This window comes from Stegastes partitus, unplaced genomic scaffold (genome assembly GCF_000690725.1).
Source record: "Stegastes partitus isolate 25-593 unplaced genomic scaffold, Stegastes_partitus-1.0.2 Scaffold1250, whole genome shotgun sequence".
NCBI classification, from domain to species: Eukaryota; Metazoa; Chordata; class Actinopteri; family Pomacentridae; genus Stegastes; species Stegastes partitus.
The window spans coordinates 82,438-105,938 of record NW_007578981.1 but is presented as its reverse complement, the minus strand read 5'-3'; the positions used below and the strand labels follow the sequence as shown (position 1 = coordinate 105,938).

The window sequence follows — 23,501 nt, the reverse complement described above, 5'->3', positions numbered from 1 at the left end:
CATCGCGTTGATATACTGTACGTCCACTGACGAGGCCAAAGGCTCCAAGGAAAACTGGAGCAGGTCGGACAATGTTGAGCTTGGTTTGGTTTTTGTGCGCTAAAATACAACGTCTGACAAATCACACATCAAACTCCTGCAACAGCCAGTGCTGGGAGGCAAGTGAAACATACCAGAGGAGCAAAAAGTGTTCAGTTTGACATGTTTTCTGGAGTCTTGAGAAAAGACAGAGCGCAGTGGAAGCAGGTCATGGTTGGATGAATGTGAATAGGCCTTGGCTGCCAGCGTGACGACTAAGACCACACATTGGAGAGATGACCTCTGCTGACCATTCGTAGGTGGGGTTGCCAGTGATGAGGTGCTACATTTATGATTGTGACAGTTAAAATTGATTTCTTGGCTGATAGACCGATCCTCAGATCTCTTCGTGACTTGACTCTAAGAACAGCAGTGGTTTGGTTTAGTCGTCATGTATCCACAAGCATCTTTTTTAACGTTGGCTTTCCTTCACACACAGATTTGGGTCAAGAGGTGGCCTGCAATGTTGGAAACAGATTCACCCTGAATTTCACAATTTTTATTTGAAGCAAGAACCTCCTCACCCTATGCTATGATCCACCTGCAATCTGTGAGCGAAATAACTGCTAAAATTCCTGAATAAATTTGTAATTTGATGTTGAAAAATGCCTGTGTGCAGCATTTTCCGTCTACCACGAAAGTCAGAGATAAGTTAATACAGATATAGAACATTTCAAAGACTTGAGAGCACATGCATGTAATTATTCCTCATGGATTGTTTTCTTGCGATCCTGAAATATTTATTTTCTCGACTTTGGCTCTCTGTAATTGTGAAATACGTTTTCCGTTGGCTGAGAGAGGAGGGGGATCGGGGAACAAAGACGCAAAATTAAATGAACTTTTAAAAACAGATGAAAGTGCTCAAAAACAACGACAAGAATCCATTAGAAAATTTAAAGCATCATGCTCTTGGTAGCTACTGTTACTGGAGCTAAGACAAAAAAAGAAAGAGACACTGTGGATCATTACTAAGGCTGTACTGTGCTTGACTGGACGCCACTGGATTCTGTGAACCAAAGAATTTTGGATCCACTTATTTCAATTTTAAAACTATGAGAAGGACACTAGGTTAAGAGAAAATACTAAAATGATGGACTGAAATTGCAGGGAATACCATGAAGGTCGTTTTTTTTTTTTTTTTTAGTGACGGGACATGAAAAGCTGACCATGCTGCTCACTTGGAATGTCGGGGCATGAAACTGAAAAACCACATGCTGGTAACTGGACTGGTATCTGCGGTCAGGTCTCTCATTGCCTTCAAAAGGAAAACCATTCAGTCATGTTGCTTTCCAAAGCAAACCAAATAAAATTGCTGGACACGAAATACCCCAATTAGAAAAAGAAAAAAAAAGAAGAAGAAGGGAGTCGTGAGAGAGAGAAATTACGCTTTCAGGGATGTTTGAGTGCAAGGGTGTTGCATTGTTCATTTTTTTGGGGAAAGACCGAGGAGGAGGAAGAAACAGGGGACCAAGGAGCCCATAAAAATGTCCAGGAGGCTTGGCTGTATATCAGAGCGCTGGAGATTTTATTAGCCAGAGAGAGAGGACAGAAAAAGAAAGAAAGGGAGAAAGAAAGAGCAGACGGCAGCTTCCAATAACCCCGAGACGGGTGACGTTATAAAAACGATGAGTGGAAGTGTAGACGTGGACGGGTGCAGAGGTGTGCGTGTCGATGGATTTGTGCGTGCTGCATGTGTGTATGTGCTGCACATTATTCACAGTCTTTCTATAAATTATGTTAAATATTATAGCTTGCTAAAGGACTTTTTCATTATAGGCGAGCGTGTGGTTTTCATGTGCAGATCATTATCATGTAAGTGTGCACGCAACTGTGACAGGCATGCATTTGTATGAGATGTGCATGGATTTCATTAGAAGGCTTACATTGTGTGTGTGTGTGTGTGTGTGTGTGTTGTTGTGTGTGCGGTACACAGTGGCTGACATGGAGTTATCAGTGGTGAAACACTGGCTGGGGGACAGTACTATATGTTTTCCCATGAAGAGTCACTTACTGCTGGCTGTTCACCTGGAAAAGCTCTCGGTGAATCGCCCAATGACCCAGAAGGCCAGCCCAGTGAAAACACGCACAATTGGCTCCAGGGCTCTCGATGCCCCTCTTTCCCTTGAGCCCCTTTCACTGTGCCATGACAAGGACAAATTGCATCCACCGCCCCTTGCACAAAAAGATTTTGGGGCCTCAGGTTTGTGATGGTGACGCTCGTTCTATGGTAGTTTAGGAAGCAGAAAGATTGGGGGGAAATGCTCTGGTGTGTTTGGTAGAAGCTGAGGTGAATTGACAATCAATGACTCTTGTGTTCTTAGAGCCTGTAAGATTTTCCCAGGGAAGTAGTAAACAAGAAAAGGCTGGACTGTGCTTTTTTTTTGTTTTTCAAAAAGGCTCTAGTAATGGGAGGAAAGGTAGGACATGGAATGAGAGAAGTTATAAACGAGGAAAGAATTTGCAAAAGTAATTTCAATATATAAAAATGTACATTCACCTTGTTGCTGATAGTTGGTTGGCTGTTATGTCTGCACAGTAAATATGAGGCCTAAGACAGCAGCTAGCCTGGCTTTGTCCAAAGACAACAATATCCACTTACCAGCAAACATCTACACCTGACTAATGAACACGGTACACCTTGTCTGTTTAATCTTATGTGACAGGTTATTTATCAGCCTGTTGCTATTTCCATGCTTTGTGCACCTTTTCAGTAAATGAATGAAAATCTCACACGTCCCCAGAATGTGTCTTTCAATTTATTTTTTTAAAGCTCAAAATACTGTAAAACACTTCAGCTCTGTTCTAAACAGGCTGTTTCAGTGTCTGTAGCTTTAAATGCAGCTGATCTGCTGCCGTCAACACCTCCTTCAGGAAGAAAACTCTCTCTGCATTTGTGATAATGATTAACAGTCCAGAGCAAAGACCAAGACACAGACATGACTGAGTGTGTGAGACCACAACTTTCTAAAACTTCTAACTTTCTATCTGATCTCGCAGAGTTCACAGCACAGCTGTTGGTTTTAAAGTGTGTTTCTCAAACAACGTTCTGGTTGTAAAATCGGTAATTTAGCAGAGCTGCAGTTTAGAAATGATTCTGGAGTAAGTTCCTGCTCATGTGTAGTCTTAATGGGCTGCATTTTATTTCTTCTTTCATTCTTTCTGTCGTCTGACAACAGAGAGAAAAATCTGTAGATGAGAACAGGAATTCAGTTCTAATAAAATTAGGAGTGCTGTGAGCACAGAGAAGTAAAGAGATGTGAAGGGCTGACATGGCTGAGTTTAGGATGCACTGGATCACAAAACAGTGATATGAAAGCACAGCGACCCACCCAGTCCTTGTTTATTGGTTTCAAATGGGTCTTAAACTTTCCTCCATCTCTGAACGTCCCTCAGCGTTCCAGTGTGCACAGAGCCCTGACATGTGGCCACATGATGAAATCTAATGGTAATGTTTGCCACAGCAGTGAGCAGTGACACTGCCATCAAAAACAACAGCAATCCACTGGATATTTAGTTTCTCAGATGCTGGGAGTCCATGAAGACTCACGTGTTTGCTCTTGCAGCCAACAGCTGAGCATTTGGTGAGCTCTGCTTGTGGCTGATACTTTTCAGAGTTCACAGAGGTAGCTCAGGAAGGAAAAAAAAACAAAACATGATGAATTCTGAGTCAATAACTAATTCTGAATGGCTCACTTTGCAGCGTGGAGGCCATGTAGCTGAGAAGGAGTAGATGAATTGCAGTATTAAATGTCTTTATGTCCTTACAGCTTTTATTTTACACCTCAAACTTTTTAAGACTTACAAAACAGAGAAAGAAAAATGCCATTCTACTGCATGTGACTTATAGTATTTACCATAGAGACATGGTAGAGAGTGGTATCAATCTTCTAATCTGACTCTTGGCTCCGAACTCTAAGCAAATAAGTCATTTCTACCGCCATTTTTTCATTTCATGCCATTAGATTTAATTGGTGATTTCTCTGCAGTTACAAATGTACATTAAACGTGTGACCAAGTTTGGCCTTCAGTTGGAGCCAAAGTCTCAGCCATTATAAACATCATGAACTCTATAAGTCAAGCCCTTAAACTGTGCAGTGTTTAACCTTTGAAACGTAAGAAGACATAAGTCAAAAGTTGAAGCCAAGTCAAAATCGAAAAGATTTATAGTGACATTCTGAACGTATACATATAATTTTTAGAAGAGAAAGAATACAAAAACAATAAAACCTTTTTGCTTTGTAAAGCGCAAAGTGGGAGGCACAACCCGCAGATTGAGTGATGATATATGTTATAAACTTACTAATGAATCATTATTTCCAAATCAACACCACCTTTCAAATCAAACAGCCGCAAAATGAAAAATAAGGACGGGGTAATTGACCGGAGCCTAAATTGGAAAGTTAGAAGGAGTGACTGTACAAATTTCCCCCCAGTCACTTGCCAACACTCTCTTCACGCCTCAGAACTCCCCCTTCCACTATATCTCCCAGCTAAACTGTAACTAATCACCTCTGCTTCCTATCTGCTGGCCTTGGCGTATAGCTGCAGATATACTTCACAGCGAGCTTCCACTAACTTGAGGCTAGCGGTTTGGGGAAAGTGTGCCAAGGACACAGGTTTTTAAGACAATGGAAAAATTCTGCCGTCCCCAGTGCGCTCGTTCATTTCGCACAACTTCAAAAGAGCAGACCCGCCCTCCATTAATATTTATTCCACACCTTAAAACTCGTGTCCAGAAATATTAAAAAATATGTTTTTGTTCCTCTCATAAAGCAGTCGTGCATACGGGCGAGGTGCAGAGAGTGTATACTAACCTGCTGGTTCCTCTGTGCTGCTCACCACAGCTGTGGGGTTGACCACAGGGATTTCTGAAACACGCACAAGAAATACAAAAGTTATTTCACTGGTTAAATGTAAATCCATACCTTTCAAGTACGCCTGCAGTGATTTGGCTACGGTCCTGCTAAGAGAGCATGTGTGGTCAAAGAAAATGAATCTTGTCTAAATTCATTAAAAGTGATTCCAAATAGTGGGTGTGGGAAGATTTTTTTTGACTGCATTAATACACCCACAGCAAAAATATTGTGTAATATCGAGAAGAAGAAGAAAGTGTTGTCGCTTATTGGGTCACCAGAAAGTACCCGGCTTGTCATGCTGTAAGTCTGGATTTTGACATGCTGTAAATCAACTATGAACATGAAAACACATGCGGACAGACATGCTAGATAAACACTGACAGACTGACGGAGACGCTTATTGGTGGTGACAGGGAAGACGGGCTCAAACAAACCATGCATGCCATGGACTAATGTGATGGTTTTACTGGCATTTTTTTTTTAAGGGAATACGCTGAAAGATCCTGAGATATGGCGCGAGTGGAAGAAATAATGGAAGTTCAAAGGAGCAAATTTAAGTTTTGACTTAAACTCAGTGCAGAACAAATTCGTCCGCTAATCCAGTTTGGAGAAGTCGGCGCATTCAAAGTCGGCACACTTGACACATCTGAGAGAGAAGTCGAATCTTTGTAGCGTGCTGATTAAAATGGAAAGGTGGCTGCACTAGATTAGTCCCGTCCTCCCCTAACAGATGCTGGGTTAACACTGCTGTGTAATCTCCATGCAAGCATGTATAGACAGATGGACAGATGGCAAGAGGGCAATTTTGGTTGGATCGTCTTGAGACAGATGCAGCCCTCCCTCGCTGTGCCCGCTGGCTACACTAAAAAGTGCCTTGTGGAATTCCTCCAGGACTTCTCCTTTAATCGTATGCAACTTTCCAATACAAATGCTAATGCTAACAACAGGCGCTCTGCTTTTACCGTAAACAGAATTACTGGAACGTCGGCTTAGCATCCACCCAGAGGATCTGCTTTTGATTGGATTTGGAGGTTGAGGGTTTGAACCAAAGTGAGTGGGAGTGTGTTGGTGGGAGGTAGGAGGGACGGGAGGGGGGGAGGACGGGGTTCTTGGAAGGCTGGTTTGAGGCAAAAGCAGCAGTTGTCTCTCTAAAAATTATGGACACCCTGCCAACGAAAACAAACAAGGGCACGGAGCTTTGTGAAGGCAGGCGCAGCTGCTAGAAGCCACTTTGAGTCGGTGTGCCCCCGTGGCCGCATCATGTGAAGATAGACAGATGATGAAAGGCTCGTTCAGATGTGGGTTGCTGCCATCATACTAATTGGCTGCTTAATGGACTTGTCTTCTGTCTTGGGGTCCAGGAGCTTTGAGAGGAGGAGGTAAGACGCCCGCCACAAGGTCGTACTTGCACACACAGTTGTCATTAACACTATCCCTAATGGATCCAAACGTGTGCATTGATTAAACATGCGCGCCATTCTTCTCGCTCTCACTGGATGCTTCAGTGGCACTCAAACGAGTGTGGTCTGCCATCCATGACCACAGTTGTCTTCTCCTTCTCGCCCATCTGCCATCTGCTCCGGAGCTGCATGTGACAGAAACAACATGGCACCATGTGGCACAGTGTGGCAGAGCCGGGTACGGCACTGGGCCACGCGGCACGGTTTGCTTTGGTGGAGGCTATCTTGTGAGCGTGTGCAATGTGGCACACAGTGTGGTGGAGAGTTGCCCTCCATTACGCAAGCCTGCATGTGCCGAGGCCACTGGCAAAATTCATAACCCACATGGACGCACACACATGGTTGTCACAGGAAATTAAAAACCTGATGTAGTCGACGTGCAAACTCCAGCTACTAGACTGCACACGCAGTACATCTCGGAATAACTGCAACCAAGTTCTCTCGGTACCATCTCTCTGTTGACTTCCATCAAAAATCAACGCTTCACTTCAACTTCTTCATTCCGTTCACGTGGCTCATGTTTCAGTTTAGCCTGACTTTACATCTGGGCTTTTGTTTGGCACATGTTTTTGGGCTGTTCTCTATGAAATTATCATTGCATTTTCAGTGGCCATGCAAACCCACAGAACACATGTAGCGTATATGCAGGGCAGAGGTTGGGTTGGGTGTATCTGTCAGACAGCCAGAATGACTTTAGGCAACGGGGAAGTGTGCTTTCAATTATGTTCTGTAATCTCACTGGTTTGGGTTCGTGCTGCTTTTTAGTCTGCATTATGCCTTTTGTCCTATTATGTTCTTCACAATGTTGTCAGTTTGTAGCAGCAGTGAGTCACAGGAACGCTGATAAAATTACCAAAACGAAGACCGAGTAAGTCATCAGTGTCATGTGTAGTGTGCTTAGCTGTGTGGAGCGACTCACTGATGCAGGGGGCCACAGGTGAGCGGCTCTGCTGGTAGCCTTTGGCGCAGCGGTTGCAGGTGATGCCGGTGACGCCGTCCTTGCAGGGACACTGGCCTGTGGTCTGGTTGCACGTCTTGCCTGCTGCGCCCACAGGGTGGCAGTCACAGGCTGGGGTGGGGGTTGGGGACAGGTGTGAAAAAAAAAAGGGAGGATGGGAAGTGATATAAGAGAAAATAAATTAGATGACAATGCTTTAAACTTGAAAATACCATTCAAAAGACAGATTATGTCTTGCATATAACAGAGTCTCTGCAGGGTACTGGTTTACATTTTGTAATCTTCTCTTCGTGCCAGCAGGCAACAGATATGCATTAGGGCTGAATGTTTGGCTCCCAGAGTGAGGCAGCCCCTTTTCCTGTTTGCTTTTGTGCTCGGGATTCCCTGAATACTCCACTGTGAAATGCTCTGTGCGCTGTTGCTACAAAAGAGTAATTCAGCAAGCGGTTTATGTACGAAAGTAGAAGGAAACAACAGCGAGACGGCCAGGAGAATGTGGCGATGCATGTAGTGCATCACTGTCAGGTGACCCAGACCCAACGATGTTCCCTCCTGTCTGCCTATTTCCCTTCTCCTAAATGCTGTGTGCAGTCTGGTGCCTGCTGGTAACACACGCTCTGCTGCTTCATCACTTCCCGAAAGTTCAGCCGATGCCCAGCAAATGCCAACAGCAACAAGAAAATGCTCCGGTCACCTCACTTTGGCAGCACTTTTATGAGTTTTTCTGGTTCTAGGTGATTTATTCAGGCCACTTTAAACAACACGAGGCTCTTTTTTTTTTGGTATAAAGAGGTGTTAAATACAAGATCTGGAGTGTTGGTTCGAAGGCCTTTGACAAAGGTTTACAAGAACGTAGAGAGGATGAGAGCAGGAGGCGGGAAACAATATATCAGAGAGTGAGAATTGAAAGAAAGCAGCTACAGACACAATGCTTCAGTTTGGCCCTAAAAGCATAAAAGATAGTGAATCTAACCAAACTGTGGCCGCTGAAACGCTGCTTAAACTTTTGTTCTTCAAGTAATAACACACATTTATCATTTCACAGCAGTCCAGAGACGCAAACACAAATGTTAGACTTCTACATCTTCTTGAGTTGTCCTCTGATTGGGTTTTATCCACTGACATGCTGCTACAATACAACAACCTATGAAACACGAGGTGAACATTCTGACTTTTCTTATTTTTTTTTTATGCAATTCTTTGGAAAATACACTCAGGCTAATGTTAAAATTACCAAAGCAAACTTGCAAGTGACTCGACTGTAACGCGATAGCTGTAATTGTCCAAGCTTATCAAGAAAAGACAAAATTACACTTTGGGGAAAAACCCTGTAACCCAACAGTTTGCTACAGGGGCTTGCCAGAGAAAAGGCAGCTGCTAACATGCCGCAGGTTTCTTCCCGCCACCTGACCGAACTGCCAATGTGTTTATTTGCGCCTGACATTTTTTAGCTGCTACAACAAAGGAGAGGACCCTACCACCTGTTGGCTGGGCGAAGAGGAGGGGGAACGGCAGGGTTTAAATGGCTGAAACTGACCCAAGAGCGATCGCGTGCGTCTGGCGGCGGGGTGGGGAGAGATTAACTGCGGCTCAGATCTTCAGAAACACGTTTGCCTTTTCTTTTTTTTCCCCGGCGAGGCCAACCGGTCTGCAGGTGTCAAAGTGGCAGCGTTCTGTTTGAAGCTGCGCGTGGAGACGTAAATCTGACGCTTCGGCGTCTGTGCAAAATCCCCAACATTTGAGTCACGTAGGTTCAACCGGGAAGCTTTGATGACACTTGGTAAAATGTTGAGGGCATATGCATGCGGTGAAGTCAGCATCCGGACTGTTTTGCCTCTTGCTCTGTGCCAACCTTGTTCCCAGCATCATTCATCATCTAGAACCTGAGCTTCTTCCACCGATTCCAGGTGCTGATGAACAGTTTGGGAATTTCTGGCATTCCTGGAGTTTGCGTCCTTAGATGAAACTCAGCTGATTAGTTTTCTCCCTCGCGAGACAATAGAAGGTCGCCTGAGTCTTGTACAGCTTGTAAAGATTCTACTTTTTTAAGTTAATGGATAAGAGTAGTGGTTGTTTCAGATCAATTCATCCTGATCGGATTTGATGTAAAGTTTATTTTGTCTGTGAAACAATGTGTCAAAAGCGCACGTGGGACAAACCCCGTGTTATCTGATCTGTCACAAACGAGTCTGGTGTTTGTCTGTCAAGCCTGCTGAGACTTGTGGCAAAGCAAGAGGACTGACAAGCCATTGTTTCCCCACTGATCACTAAACAGCGCAGGCTATAACCTGGTCAGTCTAAACAACATGTGAATTATGGTCTCACTTCCCTTCTAAACAGGCTTAGGACTGTTAAGTTTACCGTCAATGTCCATTTTGTTCAGTAAACAACCAGCCAGCTCTGAATGGGCTGTAAGGGGCAGGACGGGTGATGGAGGGGGGGTGGAGGTGTTGGCGGTGTCACTCTACAACCCCCAGCTTTCCTCCTCAAACTGTTTTTTCTGAAGTTTTATGTGCAAGGGCTCGAGCCAGTTAAGAAGTAGTAAAAACGTCCTCAGATGTTGATGACTTTTCAAGCCTGTGCGACTGCAAACGTGACAGGCACTGCGTTGGGATTTGTAGTCCTTTGACAGGCGTTTGCTCAGTTTAACTGATTAGTGTTACTCAGTGCATGTGTGTGTGTGTGTGTGTGTACATATGGCCTAAAGTACTTGAGAGGACTGCTCTTTGTCCGCAGTTACTGGCAGTCGTCGCATTTGGAGAAGACGGTGTTATTTGTACCCTTTGCTGGAAATAGGTTTTTAACAGTTAATTATGTTCCTCTGGCTTGTTCATTGTGAAAATAAATAAAAGCCGTAAATTTTATTGGCTGAGGTGATGTTTTTAAAGAAATATTAGCATTATATTAGCATTTAATATTGTTGGAGGCTGATAAACTGTGCATATCCACACTATCTCTGTTCAAAATCTTGATGCTGAGACTCTACTTGTGTTCACAGCCCCTGAAATAATAACCTTGTTCATCCTCAAGGGTCACATTTTTGTGCTGATATAGGCAAAGTATTGTATTCGTCACCTAAAATTACCTTAGTAAATTAGATTGCATATCACTTTCTTCATACACCGCTTCAGAAATTAATAATTATTTGTGACGTACAGACAAAGTGGTGTACTGAACAACACTGCCTTATTAGGGAACAATTGTCTAATTTAAAAAAAAAAGATTTCTTTTGGAGCTGTTTGTCTTTATTTGATAGGATCAGTGAAGAAACACAAAACACTGGAAGACAAAGTCCAGGAATGACATGCAGTGAATTATCCTGCAACCGGGAAATGAATCGGGCATCCGTTGCTCAGGGCGTATGTGCCCATATGCTGTATGCCCAAATTACTCAACTACTGAATTGCCCCAAGGCCTTATTTTTGATTACTTTCTTCTATATTTTGGCCAAGCTGTGCAGCTCACATAGCAGACTTGCGTTTTAAAGACCTTATGTACTGCAACCTGGTTATTTGGCAGTTACAGTTAATTGTGGTGGCTGTTTTAGGAAAAACGAACGGAACTCATAGAAAATAGCCTAAACATATCGACAGCCTTGGATTCCAACTCTGACATGACATCTTATGTCACAAATAAGGATAACGGTGTATTATCTGACTTAACAATCCGACAGATTGGCTACGTTCAGACGGCAGGACTTAATGCTCAATTCTGATTTTTTGGTGAAATCCGATTTCTTTGCGAGTTTGTTCGCATTTCCAATTAAATGCGACTTGTACGTGATCTGCTGTGTGAACTTAACTCGGACAGCACTACACGATGGCAAACACCCTATATAGTGCACTATGTAGGGTATAGTGGGTGATTTCAGATACAGCCTGTGATTGACAGTCTAGAGCAAAATAGTTGACCACCCCACAGCCAACACAGATGGGAATAAGAGTATAAGATTAGGACTTTCTGTCAAATCTAACTTTCTCTCTGAGTGACCATTAACATAGAAATATTGCTGAATTCACAGCACCGCTGTTTTTATCTGAAGTGTTTGGTGAGTTTGTCAGGCAGTGTTTCAACGATATAAATCAGTAGTGTAGTGATTCAGAGCAGAAGCTTTGAAATTAACGCTGGTTAACATGTTGTCTTGATAGGTTGTGTTTCTGTCACTACTTCATACTTGTTCTGCTGTCTGACAACAGCAACAGAACAATATGTAAATGAGAACAGTTTATTGGGAACTGAGCTGTATTTAAATACCGTATATGTGAGCACAGAGAGCAGGAGAGAAGCAAACAGATGTAAACACCAGCTGAGTTCAGGTTGAACTGAAGCACATCAGGCAACATGACCCACCCAGATTTTGTTTAATAGTTTCAAATCTATCTTAAGATTTCCGCTATTACTGAAAGTCCCTCAGCTTTACAATTTTCACATTTGAACGTACAATCAAAGCTAACGGTAATGTAGCCACACCAGCCAGACAATAAGTTCATACTAAGGATTTCCCTGTCGTTGTGGTGACATTGACACTACTATTACACTAAGGTTATACAAAGTTTGAGCGAGATGACTATTTGTTTGTCAGCTGGAATGTGGCCGTTCACTAGAATTCTTACTGACCTGTAAAGCTGGGAGGCTATGTTGTGGTTTTAGGGGGGCTGAGGAATGGCAGAAGAAAACATCTTCATATCTTAACAGCTTTTCGTTTACACTTCCAAGTCTAGAACAACCAAAACACGTAATAAAAACAAATAGATTTTTCACCATATAAGACGTTGGCTCATGGAAATGTTGCTGCTACTGCCTTGGCATTTGAACCTTTAGATCCACTGAATTGAAACATCAGTATTACACTTGGAAGACCGGCTGTGTGTTTATATTTCTTCATATACTCCTCACACTGTGTACAGACACCCATCTAGAGTAGGTTTGATTAGAAACAGACACGGACCATTCATCCTCTCAGAGTCTGCACAGCCCCCAGTCCTCCCCGCTCCTGTCTCCCCTCTACAAAACACCTGTATTTTATTGTCGTAACTCCATTTCAGACATGACACTCACCCCCTTCAGCCATACCATACCACTGACCTCTATCACGACCCGGACACATGTTGATAGAACGTGAGGGAGAGCGAGGGCTGCAGAATAAAATCAGGGATGCCACGGTAAGAGAATACGATTTTAAAGGTTTATAGTGAGTCGTGGCGTGAGAAAAGTCAGTGGAACAATTGGAGGTGGTGGTTATAGACCATCTGGGGAGATAGAGATGAGAAAAAAACAAAAGGCTGAAGCAAAGGAAAATGACAGCTCCTAGAAGGCTGTGGAATTGCTCTGATCCATCATGGAGCAGCGGAGGCTTTCTGGACGTTAACTTTAATTTCTGTCATATCTGGGGCCTTTGTGAAGGAGGGGGATAAACTGTTTATCACCTGATCACGAGGCTTTGATAGGGACAAATCGTCGTGTCACGGGGCTCACGTGTGTGCACGAGAGAGCGTTACACCTCCAGGTACGACAGGAAATGGAAGATGAGGGAACTATTTGCACAGAAGGACGCACATCTCAGGGCTGATCTCTTGTCGGGATTGCAGTGGATCTCTTTCTGTTATTGTTTCGGTGCAGTAACAGGTCAGATGACTTCAGTTTGAAGGTATGTGACCAAGTCACTGTGGAGTTTTTGCCATTACATGATGAATGGCTCAACATCTCAGTGCAACTAACATGGGCAACTGTGGCCTGATATCATGCCATTTCCAACCTCCCGGTGTTAGGTTACAGCTCGGGTCGGCCGCAGAAGGAAAACTGAGCGGGAGCCAGTGGGAGATTCTCGCCGTGAAATTTCAACCAAAAGATCTTCACGGCTATGAGCGCTGGCAGATCTCACTACTGCTGTGTTTTTTTTTTAATGTTCTGGAAGTGATTCTTTACCTTCACCAGAATCAGCAGGATAAAAAAACACTCCCTCCCTGCTATTTGTTGGAATATTTTCCCGAGCAACAAGTACAGGAAACTCATGTTGTTTTTGCAATACTTCCAGCATAATATCAGGCTTAAAAATATTCACTGCAAATGTGTAATAATAAAATACTTTTTTTTTTTCCATGAGAAATGCCGTGGTCAGATGATAATACGATGTGGTGTGTTGGGGGAACATTCGGAGGGGTGGCCAGAAAAGCTTCGGGCACAGTATCAATTCGTTTCTCTCTGCTATGGTATGGCAAATCAGACATGCTGATATGTTTTTTTTTTATTGAAAGCTACCATGACTGCATATGTTTCCAATCAGAACACGTTACTCCTTTTCTCAGAGAGCACATGATTACACAAGTATTAGCAGGGTTAGAACATCTCTGTCAGCTTTTGTTTGAATGTTTAGTGAACATCTAGTAAACATTTAGCGCTGCGTATTGCCAAAAGAAAAGTCAAACTGAGGAATAATGTGTGACATTTTCATAGAATTAAATAATTATAAATAAATATTTGCAACTTTATTAATAATTGATGTAACCATGACTCACTACAACCCTTTTTTTTTTTTTTAATTTTCGTAGTCTTTCTGTCGTTGCTGATTTTATTTTTCAGCCCCTGCTCTCCTCCATGTTCTATGTGATCCTTGTTCAGAAATACTTGTGGCTGGTAATTCTTTCCCAGGAAATACATTTGTGTTTTTTGATTCAAGATGGCAGATGAAGACTTGGGGGATTAGTATATTATGAGAAGTGATCTGCACCAGATACAGACAAGGAAACTGCAGCTCTGCACGTATAGCACAAGAAGTGTCAGAAATCCCACTTTATGAAACTAATAACAAATGCTGCGCCCAACTTCTTCTTACCTTTGCAGGCCCGTCTGTGTGTGATCGGCCTGGCCATGTCTCTGTAAAAACCCTCCTTGCAGTAGTGGCAGTGGCGTCCTGCGGTATTGTGACGGCAGTTCATGCAGACTCCTCCGCTCTTCCTCCCCGACAGCTTATACAACTCCATGTTGAATCGACAGCGGCGGGCGTGCAGGTTGCAGTTACACGCTGCAGAGGGAAGAGCAAAGCAGTTTGTGTTATTGCATCAGCAATCAGGATAAATGTAAAAGTTTACAATATCGGCCCAGTATTTATCTAAGAGTCCAAATGTAAGTTAGCCCAGATGAAGTGTTCACATGGGGTGCGCATTGCAGTAAAACATATGCTTACTCCTATGTATGTATATCACAAGAGAGCTGGGAGAGATTTTCCAGCGAGGCAGTATAATAGTGAGTGGTTTATAATCTACACTGCGGCTGTGAGCTTGGCTGCTATTCCAGAACTCATCAATCAAAAGTGATATTTGCCGAGCTCATTTTCTCCATTTCATAATTAATGAATTCAGCTTCTCTCAGCCCATTAGTTATTAATCACTGGAAAGAGGGACATTAATTTCATGAATCACTGATGAGTAAAGACTTCTAAGATCTATTAAAAGCAAGACCGATTCAGATAAAGGAATGGGCTCGAGCTAGCTGTCTTCTAAATGAGGCGAGCAGAATATATGGGACATGTGAAGTGCGGTTATAGCTCCTCACAGTCTCTTTCAGTTCTACTTGAATTCCAACTGGTTCCTTGATGTCTTCTTGGCTCAAAAGTCTTTCCATTGATTCTTCAGCACAAGACCACATTCACCAGGTCTGACATTATTGATAAACTCTGTTCACTCTCTGCTTGTGGGGTTTGCATTTGAGGAGTCTAATGAGAAAGCTGCCCTCCTTGTTTGTGTAAGAGAGTTTGATCCAGAGCCTCTGCTGGTTAAATCAGAGTCAGACCTGGGACCTGAAGACTTGGCCGTGGCTTCAAAGTCGACTGTTACAGAACTTAGCTCCAGTTCAAAGTTATCCGCAGATAAATTAGAGGAGGGTAAACAACAGCAGAGCTGTTTGACCAAAATGTCAACAGTTATGGCAAAGGAGGATTATTAGGAGATCACAACAGAAGGTGATATTAATTAACTTTAGTCAGATGGGAGTGTGTTGGAGAAAATAGATTTCACCAACAGTGAATGTTTAGAGGAGCATAAGACACAACAATGGGGGAATAAGTAAAGACAGACTGGTTGAGGGACTTGGAAGCTTTTATGTGGATGTCTGTGTGTGGCGTCTTGTGCAAAACAGTGACCGGTGAGGAGGAAGTTACAGAAGCATATCTGAAGCTGGCGACACTGACTGAGATATTTTTGTCTTTACTCAGTGTATGTCAAATAAAGAGTGAGGAACAGGCAACCTTAATCAAACTTGACAAGCAGCTTGAAGCCTTTATTTTGCATTTTGCATTTTGCTACATGACTTTGTTGATTGAATAGTCAGACTTTTTTTGAAATATTCTTGTTTGTCCTCTGAGTGAGAACTACATGATACCACCTTCAGGCCTGAAAAGTAAATGGGAATTTACAGCAAGCTGCAAATGATGGTGGTAGCTACAGCAAACCCCTATCCTGGCTCTGTGCAACGGTGACAAAATCCACCTACCAGCTCTCACTAATTAACATGTTTTATCTTGTTTGTTTGCCAGAACGCTTCTTGTCCAGGTGCAGTCAGTGAAGTGAAGCAGCCAAAGTTACTGTGCCCAGCCTACAAATATATCACATAGATCTAAAACAAAACTCACCCGTAACATCACAACATGTTTTTTTTATTATTTATTTTAGCCGTTGCATGGATTAAACGAGCTGTTTCTGGTCTCTATGCTAAGCTAAGCTAACTGGCTTCTGGCTGTAGCTTCATGTTTATCTCCAGACACAATCACAATCTTAAAACTGACTTTAAAAAAAAAACAGATGAAATCACTGCTCTTAAAAAAAGAATAAAGGTAGATTTTGTAGATACTTTTAATTCAGTAACTTTGCTTTAATTTCATAAACACTGCATAGACGCCTTCCTTCACAGTTGCCTCATCTTCACTTCTTCCAGTTTGCCCAAGCACACTACGTCAATAAACATGATGAGGTGTTGCAGGGTTTAGAAAATTCTCACCTTTACAACAATAGTGCAGATTTTCACTTATATTTTATGTATTTTTTAACAAATGAGCCTAAATATATACTCTCCAAAGACACAGTGACATCTGTAAATTGGGTCTTGCGGGATTTCAGCAGTAAAAGTTGCAGGATTACCAATACTCTATAAATTATTTATTCTGAAACCTATATATTGCTTTAATTTTAGACAAAGATCTTCAACTTTTACTAACTTCAAAGACCCACAGCTCTGTATTATCGGCAGGTTTTCTGACACTTTCAACAAGAAACCTTTGGAGCTTTAAAGCTTTTTTAATTTCGGTGTGTCACTTCATTTTGCATCTTTGCTCCAAAATTGAAAATGAGTCAATGAAATCAACAACTTACTTTAAGAAGTTGCTGAAGAAGAGGCAACCATTTTAAAAAACATATTTCCCCATCATCCCCTAGTTGAGTTTTCTCCCTGCGGTAGCCAAGGTCAGTTCTCCACTTATGTGAAGTTCAATGATCTGACACACGAGCTTACAGCCATCATTATAAATGACTGGTAATGGTACTCTGATGGCTTTTTCACAGGAGGAGAATCGCTCGAGCACAAATGTTAAGTAATAAGTACTTTGCGAGCGGTGAGCAATATGCATCTCCATCCTCAGTGAAAGGCAAGGCTGGCACCTGGTTGGGAAAGAGGCCCAGTTTTCCCTACCCTGGAAAAAAAAAGAAAAAAAGGGGGAGCACATTCCCAGACTGTTTCCCAATTCCATATGGTTATTATGTGGCCCAATTGGTATGGAATTCTGCAGTTAATGAAATACTGTTTTATGGATAAATTCGTATCAAGGCAGCACTGTTTGTGTAGCGACTGCTGGATTTCTTCGCTGTGCTTTCGAGGACTGAACCCTGACCTTAGAAAAATGTCCAAAGTAGATGCAGAGTTAAGACGGCAACGTGGGATAGGAAAATTGATGTCAAAGCCTGTTCTGTAGTTTTAAATGGGAAGAACAATACAGCAAAATTGATGACGCGTCGGCTGTGCAGCTCTCTCTGCACATATGTGTGCATGTGAACGACCAAACTGCCTGTCCAACTTCTTCTAAGGGAAGTGTGACAAAGAACACACCAGCTCTGGGGGCTGCAGGGGGGAGGAGAGATCGAGGCGGGGGACCGTGATTGTGATCAAGCATCTCAAACGCACACACAGCTGTGAGCACTTGTGTCCATTAACACCTTGTAGCACGACATGAAAGCCATGGATCACGTTCTTCTCTCCGGCCGAAGCACCGACGGCCCTCTTATTGCGTCCTCTCGATTTACTGCCGTGCAACAGGATCGGCCAACAAAGTCCAAGAGCTTGGAGAGGATATGTTCAAGTGTGGAGAATGTAAAGAAAGCGCCAGAATTTAACCTTTAAATGATTTAGCATGTGTAACCTGGAATGGCTTTAACAACAGCCAGACATTTTTGGGCAGAAAAAAGAATGAGCGAATTAGCATCTGCCGGGATAAGTAGTTTAGTATCTGACAGGAAAACATGAATGAAAATAACTGCAAAGGAGGGAAAGGAGGAAGAAAAATGAAAATGTGTGAGCAAAGGTGAAGAAAAATAAGCAAGTAGGTGTTTGCGGTACCTGTGTGTGTGTTTTCTGCGTGTGTGCAGTTAACTCGGGCTCAGAGCTACAGCTGCCCAAGGATCCTGGAATGTTTATGGGTTTGTTTTGAAGTGCTTGTGCACACACACATGCTGACACCCCACCTCCCACCAACCTGCCACCCCCCAACACCCACCACCACTGCACCCAAATTAGGCTCAGCGGGGATAACCGAACACTGTTGAAGGCCATTTTTCAATTCATTAACACATCAAAGCCTCACTAGCGCTGTGCAAAAAGACTCGCTAATTCTTATCTGTTGGAAGGAGAAAAAAAAAAAAAGAAACAACAGGCATTTCGGGCTTGGAAAGGAGTTCTGTGGGTGGTGGAAAGTCAGCAAAGGATCTGAGACTCTCAAGTGAAAGCGATTCCTTCATGGGTCAGTGTCCAATTTGAAGGATGCACTAAGCCGGTTCTTCGTGTTGTCGTGGAAATCCAACAACAAACACAAGCTACAGGCTTGGCGAAAGAAAGAGGGATGCTAAGACAAAAATAAAAGAGGGGATGGAGAGAGAAGCCTTTGGAAAATATTAGAGTAGAGAATTGTTTCACCACCTTGTCATCTGAGTGAACAGCGCCAAATCCAGAATTTGGTAGAATTTCAAGAACAAATGTCTTGTTTTGACCCAATATCTTCATCTGCACAGTTTGCACACTTCATCAGTTTGAGATTAAGGCGGTGCTTACTTTTTTAAAGAAACATTCAGGCAGATAGAGCGAAGGATACTATCGCATTTCAGCTTTTATAACAGGTGCCTCAACAAGTCAACAAGCTCGCCGTCCGATCTGTCAGGTGTGCTTTGACAAATTGGTCCTTAAAGACTGCGCTCAACAAATAAAATGCAAGTGTGTTTGTGCGCCGCCTCCCTTTTCCTCTCCATATGTCAGGGATAAATCTAACCTCATTTTTCCTTCAGCTCGAACAAAGCCAAGCCGGTGAGCACAGCCAATTGATTTTGGATGCCTGTGCAAAACCCAAATCCCATGGCTAAAATTGGTCCTTGAAAATTGGAGGGCTCACACCACCACCTTTCCCCTCTTGGCCCGGGCCACAGTCCAGACCTGCTGCAGCCCCCCTTGGGCGCTCTCTCCGCCTGGCCAAACAGGCTCTGCTATATGGGCTCCTGCCATGATGTGTGTGTGTGCCAGTGTGTATGGTGTGTGTGGGTGTGTGCGTGTGTGTGTGTGTGTTTGGGCTGGGTTCCACCTGGCTGCTCCAGCCACCTGCTCAGGGCACCGAGGGGAACACCCGGTTAATTAGCTCCTCATTATAGCCAAGGCAGTGTACGGTGTGGACAAACACACACGTGCACGTTTATGCGCCCGCACCCGCCGGAGACGGCGTCGGCAGGCAGCGAGCCCTCACAAAACGATAAGGACCGAGTGATTCGAGGTACCGAAAAGGTGAAGCGGTGGTGGAGTCTTAAACAGATGTAAACCCGGCCGGCTCTGTCGACTCTAATGAGCTGTGGACAACAAGCTGAGGCAAAGATTTAAGAACTCTGAGCCGAGGACTAACAGGAAACTACAACTCCGTGGCCCCGCTGTGTGTGTTATGGACTGTACGCAGGAGCTTCCACCTCTTTGTAACGAAGCCACTTTAGCTCCACTTGCTCCTTCCTCTTCTTCCGCACAGACTTATCTTTCACTTCTAGCTTTGACACCACGTCTCAGCCCTCCCCTCCCTCTGCTGGTTTCTGTGGTTAGCCTCACGCCGTGGGCTTAAGAGCAGGCTCTTGGGAGCCCTTTTGAACTTAGAGTCCCCTTAATTCCTCTCCCACCCCTCCCATAAGCCTCCCTCCCTCCCTCCTTTTACTTTCATAAGACCCCATCTCAAATACTCCTACTGGTCGCCTCTCCTTCTTTTTGCTTGTTTCCTTCCTCTCTCGCTCTCTCGCTCTCTCGTCCATACTTTCCTCCATCTCCCCTTTCTCTTTCTGGATGGCATCAGCCAGGGAAAGATTTTAACAAGATTAGGCTGGAGGGTTGCCAGGTGGGGGGGCCTGGTGTCAGTGGAGAGTTGAGTCCTTAGCTCTGTTCCCTCTCACTGGTCCACTTCACTTCCCCACATCTAAACATTGTTATCTCTGTCCTGCTTTTGCCTCCCCTCTCTGTCGGTATCATTTGCTCTTTTTTTTTTTTCCACAGGCGATATCCTGCAGAAGATGTTGTGCAATCAAATTATCATGGAGAATCAGTGAAAGACAAGGTAACAGTTTTCACTTTTGCCTCCACATACACAACCACTGGGTACACTTGGCCGAATGCGTGAGATGCCTCGACTGGTTTGGAAATAGAAAGTGACAGATGGAACATACTGTGTAAACTCACTACCTTGGCCAGAAATGACAGTAGAAATGGCAAAGAACTGCAGCTCTTACCCCATTAATAGCTGAAGCTTTTAAAGTGCTTTGAAGCAGCAAAGTTGATGTTAAACCATCAGACTGAAAAGCAGCGCAGGTCCACGAGAATATGCAAATTGACTTCACCTAAATGCATCTACAAAGACTTGTGTTCTCATCTCGTCTTATCTAACAACAGCCTGCTGCACTCCAGACCTTTCTTTTCACATTCTGTAACAGACAACTTGCAACTTCTAATTCTTATGCATGAACTTCCAGCAGAAAACACACGTGATTTCAAACACAATTACATCAACTGATCTGCAGACAGCTTGTGTCAACCGCAGACAGACGACACTGCTGTTCAAAGCAGCTGACTGATTGTCATGCAGTCATAGTCGAGAAACAAGACAAACATATATTTTCTCTTAGCAGCCTGTGAATCTTGCTGCCACCAGCAGTACCGGCTGGCGGCCAAAAACCACATATTTTCTCAAGCAATGGAGCACAGAGGTTTGCAACAGCATAAAAAGAGGCAAACTGTTACCAAAACACAAAGAATTCAATAACAGGAGGGAGAAAAAGAAAAAGGGCTGATTTCAGCAAAAATAGAAAAAAAAAAAAAATACATGAACTAAGAGGTAGCAGGAAAGAAGAAATGCACAGGCAAAGAGTTAATCTTTGACAAGAGTCAGTTACACAAGGACAGAGAGGAAGAGAGCGCCGGCGGTGACGGGCACCTCGGGAGGTGATTGCTACCATCTGTGGGACAGAGTCGATGTGGGCCTGAGAGAGCAGGGTGGGCACACACTGCAGCTCCGCCAGTTTGCTTTGGCACCGGGATGAAACGCTACATCGCACTACTACATTACATGTGGCCGTCGCACAAATGCAGAGATGCGTACGCGCGCACACACTTGGCCTCAGGCAGCAGCAGAGGATCCAGTGTTTTAACCCAGCTGACATTAACACTGTTATTTGACACTTTGCTGTCCTTAACATTTGTTTCACGCTGTTCCGTTCCTGCCAGAGAGCCCTTATGGGTGGTAGACGGAGAAATGCATCAGTCCCTTGTGGGTTGGCCAAGGACCAAAGTTGCAATACTGACAAAAGGGACTAAAAGCAAAGAGCAAAGCGACAACACGAACCAGTCAAACTGACCAAATCCTGCTGCCTTGCTACCACCGCCACACAGAACACGCACACCTTCTGTTTTTCGTACTGTAGCTCTTGTGTCTAACTGCCCCAGAGGCATGATTTTAGAACAACAATCTGTGGCTGTGTAATTATTTGAAAGCACAGGGGGTTTCTTTTTCAAAATCACTTTCTTTCACCCAGCAACCCCCTTCTACACACACACACACACACACAAGCATCTCCTGCTCATTTGAGAGTCACGCTGTAAGTAATTGAAGTGTCGGTTCCCTGTTAGCCTTCGGGGGCAGGCGGCGGCAGTGGGCGGGTCTTTAGTGAAAGTAGCAACATGGCACATACATGCAGTAATATCAGGGCTTTTTAAATCCTGTTTTTAGCATGACATTATGATTCCCTCTAGGGACAGATAGCAAAAATTCATCTCACCATGTTGGACGACTTAAGGATGCCGAGTGCTGCATAACCGAATTCCCTAGACTCCAGCAACCTCTGATGAGGTTAACTTTGTTTTCCTTAAGAACAAACACCGCGATGTTGCAAGAACAAAAAGAAACCCTGCTCTTCTCCCTGCTACGATTGAGAAACTAAAAAAAAAAACCTGGTTATCCAAATCATTTGTGCCATGGTTTCATGTGCATTTAAGAATGAGGTCATTTCTCAATCACCGGGCCTGAAAAGTGTCTTGACGAATCTGCTTTAAGACTGGAACGTGGGCCTGACCTCTGCTTGCCCTTCCTAGAAGATGTGGAGGGGGGGAAAAAAAAACGCTGTGAAAGGATGGAGGCCTATTTTGAAATTCTAATCAGCATCGAATAACCATCTGCCCCTTGTCAGCGAGGAAAATGAAGAGAGAGAGAAAGAGAGAGACAGATATAAAACAGGAGAGTTTGTGCTTCTGTGGTCTTCAGAGTTTCCATCTCTGTACAGATCTGAGAGCTACATCTGAGCCGTGTTTCTGAGCATGTGTTCCTGGCTGCTCTGACACATGCATTCGCGTACACCGCCGCTGGATCGCACTGCTTTCCCCCAAGAAACCCATCTGTCAGTGTCCCTTTAATTCCAGCTAATAGTTTCCAAAAAACAGAGGCTGAGCCCACCAAAAGCAACAAGCCTCCTCAAACGGTTTGAGCGGGCTTCTGACAAGGCTTCAGAATCTGTCCGTTCTGTTTCTGTTTCCTTCCTTCCTTCCTTCCTTTCGCTGTAAAACCCTCATTTTCCTGCAACCGCTGTTTCATTAGCCGGCAGACATGATCTAATAGCATCGATTATATAACGGGCAATAACTTTTTTCGGAGGTAATAACTAATTTGTGGGATTTCCTTCAGGTGATGACATGGTCTGATGTATAATGAGACTCTACCGTGAATAGTTGTTTGACTGATTGATTTAATTTCAAAGGAAACTCCCCCTCTTGTGCAAAAACAGAGTACCGTATCGCTCATTTCCCACTGGGCTCAATATGTCAAATTTCCCATTCAAAATATTCAACACCACACCCAAACGCTGCAGCAGGAGGAATAGGAACACCCGGCTCTGCTACCAACCACAGATCACCTGCGTCTCTGGCAGCTCAAACACTCTTCACATGACCTCGGTATTTAATGCTATGAATGCATACCAGTGTGCCTGGAGCAACAGTGGGAGCAGACCTGGCTTGGCTGCTCCATTAGGGATGGATGGTGTCTGGCCCTGGGGTTCGTAGTGCCCCAGAACAGTACTCTGGACTTCCTGCAGGTTGAGTACAAATGAGAGAGAGGAAGGGCTGGAGAATAGAACAGCTTGGTGCCGCAGCCAAACAGGGCCAAGATGGCTGCAGACCCGGCCAAGAGCGGAGAGCTACTACAACACCATAAATTATCATCTACTCAGGACGTCACCTTGTCGTTGACTCCACAAGAGGCCTCTTCATCTTATACAGTGACTTTGGCAGAATCTATTATGGCATGATATAGTGTCTCATATTTTTAAGTCAACACAAAGTGTTTACATTACGACATCGGCCATGCCAACAGAAAAGCCAATACTCCATCAC

At 43.8% G+C, this 23,501-nt stretch overlaps 1 protein-coding gene across 1 annotated transcript in view; it reads right to left on the bottom strand.

The window, feature by feature from the left end:
* The window catches only part of ntn2 (netrin 2), a 43,866-nt gene that overhangs the window by 4,509 nt on the left and 15,856 nt on the right, over nt 1–23,501 (bottom strand). Inside the window, exons 3-5 of the mRNA XM_008297805.1 lie at nt 14,185–14,373; nt 7,314–7,463; nt 4,893–4,946 (exon numbers count right to left, since the gene is read on the bottom strand). Of these exons, the coding sequence (XP_008296027.1) occupies nt 4,893–4,946; nt 7,314–7,463; nt 14,185–14,373 (393 nt within the window). The remainder of the gene's footprint in view (nt 1–4,892; nt 4,947–7,313; nt 7,464–14,184; nt 14,374–23,501) is intronic.